Raw genomic sequence first — 3,647 nt, 5'->3', positions numbered from 1 at the left:
ATCGTGATTCTGTCCGCGTCTCTGTCGATGGACGAGATGTTGTCTCCTTCCTGACTCAACTGGACTTGGGTTTCCACCAGTTCCACATGAGCGTTGGACACGCCGAAACGATTCAGCAGACTGTGCGTGTCCTCGACCGTCCCTTGCTTGCCAACCAACCTCACGCCGTTGACGTTCGTCCACGTGAAGCACGGGTAGTGCCTGGCGTATTCGGTTTTTCCAGGCGGGTGCGTTATCTGCAGGAAAATCTTCTTAGCGTCGCAGATGATCGCCTTCAGAACACGACCTTGATTTGCGGCAAGCAGCGTCTCCAACGGATTATTGTCCTCCGTGTAAATCCTCACCATTCTGGCTATAACTTTTCTACGTGTAGCACACTTCATATTTTCGTTGAATGCTAAAGTCGAGCTAAAATGTTCGTAGATATGTGTGTGTGTATATATATGGGTTTTTTTTTTTAAATCGATGACGTAATCAACTTCCAATGACGACAACGTTCGGTCTATCAGGCTGTTGAACGAAATAAAAAAAAAACAAACTTCGGTTTTCGATGACGTCATCAAAGTTCGTACAAGTCCGAATACCGAGGCAAAGTAGATCGTGGTGGTGGTGGTGGTGGTGGTGGTGGTGAAGGTGACGATGGTGGTATATGAACCGCCGTCACGATCGGTCTCGATGCTCGCATTCTATGACAATAGATACAGCAGCCGAAACACGACAGGATTATCAACACCAAGACGATAAAGGAATACCAGTAATCGTAACACGGCGGTTTCAATATAGACAAAAAGTACTGCGCCCCCGGCGCTATTGCACAAACGCGGAAGTGATAATTTTTATTCTGCATGACGTAGGGGTATTTAAATGACCAACCAGCAGCCTTAGACGTTAGAAAAATAATGAATATTCATGATATTATCGAAGAAGAGATGCTGAACAGTTGAAAAATACGAAGCAGTCACGATGGTCATGCTTCCCTAGTTGTGTGTGAGTATTGGAATTTTTACGATTTTTCAACCAAAATCCTGGGAAAATTCAACATGTTAATTTCCCGATTTTAGTGAGACAATAATTTTTTTTTGCAATTTTTGTGAACATGGCTACATAGTTCATGTGATTCCCCGTGAACTTGAGAACAAATATTAAAAAAATCTCTCTGACAACTGTTTTGGTTAGGATTTAATTTGGGTTTAAACCTAGCCGTATCCGGCCTCTCGCAAACACGTGTATATGTGCTAGCGTGGCCTAGCATATTGTCATGTTCACAGCTTGTAATGATTAACACAGTAACAGACATGCATAATATGGTTATTAATTTAATTCAACTGCTCTTTCATTAATAATAATACTCTGAAGTACTGTTCAGTGCAGTGTGCTAGCTTAAATTTCATTATAATATGGCCTAGCTAGGGCCTGGTCTACCCTATATTACCGGCCTACCCAGCCAGGCTAGGCCATGCCGGCCTCATGTACAGTAGGCTAAACAACAAGCCTCTAACTAAGCTTAAAATTATATACAGAGGGCCATGGCCTAAGGTAGCTAGGCCTAGCTATCTGCCACAGCCCTTCCCCCTTACATGTATTATGTTTAAACAAAACTACCTGTTGGTGGAGTATATATTAGGCAAACCTCCCCCCCGCCCTTAAATTTACTAAACGACTCCTCAAAACCCAAATAATTCACAGCAGACAGACCCAGTCTCAACAAAATAACTTTCATTAAGAATACCGTGTAGTAGTAATACAATTCAAAAAAATATATAATTAGGAAATATTGATTCGGAAATAGAAAAAAAAATTGTTTGCTGCATTATTTTTTTAACAACCGAAACAATGAAATTTTGTGACTGGAAATACAATAATTTTTTCTGTGTCCGTAATGTTATTTATATCACATCGGACAACCCCAGGGATGTTATATTACAATATATTTTGTACCAACAATTACAATTTTACAATTCATGTGTTGTTTGTAACAAATCAAATAAAGCAAAACAGCATAATTTTATTATAAGTACTTAACTAATTATGATCATGGGCTATTATTTAATTTTATAAAAAAGTTGGTATGTTATTTTGTATTCTTCAATTAATCATCATTTTTTTAGATATCCGTTTAGGCTTATTGCAGCCAAGATTCAACAGTTTGAAGCATACTGCCTTACTTGAAGACGTTTCACAAAGTAGGGAGAAATGGAAATGAATAGTCTGAGAAGTCTACAGAATGATAGTGAAGTAGGTAATGTATATATATTGTTCCTTTTATATCAGTGTCACTTACAATGTATTGCAGTTTTATTATGGTAGTCAAATGTAGATTTTTGATTATAAAATTATTATTTTGAAGAATTTCTTAGCACACTTTCATTGAAAAATTCCATTGTTTTTCAGATTTATTCTTTTTTCTCTGAAAGAAAAAATAAAATAACACTGTTATGACTCTATATTCTTATTTTTTCAAAAATATTTCATAAAGAAGTAATAATAAACAGTTATACCTACCAAATTTTCTTCTTTTAGGTTTTGCAATTTTCTGGAGAATGTTGGGCTGGGTTAGCAATGTATGCGAGCGCATCATTGAAGTTAACTGAGCAAGTCGATCATGCATTCCTGCAACTGTTCTTTTTCGTTGATTAAAAGATGCATGTATGGACTCGCCACCTTGCTCACTGATTAGTCCTAGCCCAAATTTCCAAGCCTTAAGTTGTGGAATCACATGCTCTTCAAGCATATGAAGCTTTGGTGATATTGTCATTGAATTTCCTGAATTTCTATATTCATCAATAAACTCTTGTATGGATTCACCTTAAAAAAGGGAAAAAATGTTATAAATAAGAATTCTTTTTTCATATTTTAATATAGACCGATAACCAAGCCTGCAAAAGCAACATGAAGACGGACAGCTTAGCAGCAGGTTTATATTCGTAGATGCCAGCAAAAACAAGCCAAAACAAATGGCCGCCTTGGAAACTATAGGATATTAGGTAACAATTTAAATACAGTACATACAATAACTTACCAATAACAGTTATTTCCTCATTTGACATTGGCTTTGAATGATTGATGTTATTGTGAACTATTGCAAATATATTTAGTAGTCGTCCATATTTGCTGACAAGCGATTTGACTTTTTCTGAAATAGCTTTTATTTGACCTAATGGTAGTTCAGTCTCCTGTAGCTTGAATTCTGCAACTGGGGCATTTATCAGGTCATTTAGCACAGCTTCCTAAAGAACACAACATGAAAATTACAGTATTAGCTTAATACTAGTTTAAAAATTGTTCATTATAGTGTACCCTTATCATACCCTTGCTCTTATGGTAAATGTAAATTTAATTTTTTTATTATTAACTGTATATTGTTATTTAAAAAAATTAAAAATATACCTGACAGCATTTGTGCACATGGTTGCCGATAAATGATCGGCCATGATATGCTTGTCTCTCTATTTTGTGCTTTTGTAGCACTTTCTCTATGGACACTGCTAATGGCCCAGTGCCAAATGGTAATCCCTCATTCATGGCTTTTGTCTGTTAGGAATATAAGACAGTACAGAATAAAAACTCATTTTAGTTTTGTGATTTTTTTTACATTAACATCACTATCCTCATTTTATCTTCATTTGCTTGTTTATTTAAATTTAACT

General features: G+C 36.2%; 1 protein-coding gene and 1 long non-coding RNA gene across 3 annotated transcripts; one reads left to right on the top strand and one right to left on the bottom strand.

The window, feature by feature from the left end:
- The first annotated feature begins 836 nt into the window (after nt 1-836).
- Nucleotides 837-3,003, top strand: LOC117107133. The gene is made up of 3 exons (XR_004445197.1): nt 837-987; nt 2,109-2,239; nt 2,863-3,003. It is a non-coding gene; the product is annotated as an uncharacterized LOC117107133 (long non-coding RNA).
- LOC117107132 lies at nt 2,246-3,081 on the bottom strand. 2 transcript variants are annotated; one of them, XM_033248691.1, is made up of 3 exons: nt 3,020-3,081; nt 2,503-2,805; nt 2,246-2,407 (listed from the first exon to the last, which is right to left on the bottom strand). In XM_033248691.1, the coding sequence occupies exons 1-3, from the start codon at nt 3,045-3,047 to the stop codon at nt 2,394-2,396; spliced, it is 345 nt and encodes a 114-aa protein (XP_033104582.1). In that variant the 5' UTR covers nt 3,048-3,081; the 3' UTR covers nt 2,246-2,393. The 2 variants fall into 2 exon arrangements, with proteins under 2 accessions (XP_033104582.1, XP_033104581.1); XM_033248690.1 differs by having other exon boundaries at nt 2,246-2,805.
- Nucleotides 3,082-3,647: the final 566 nt, after the last annotated feature.

The sequence above is a fragment of the Anneissia japonica genome, unplaced genomic scaffold (assembly GCF_011630105.1).
Source record: "Anneissia japonica isolate Jap-2015-1 unplaced genomic scaffold, ASM1163010v1 scaffold4688_len3695_cov111, whole genome shotgun sequence".
Lineage (NCBI taxonomy): Eukaryota > Metazoa > Echinodermata > Crinoidea > Comatulida > Comatulidae > Anneissia > Anneissia japonica.
This window is presented reverse-complemented; position numbering and strand designations above follow the sequence as displayed.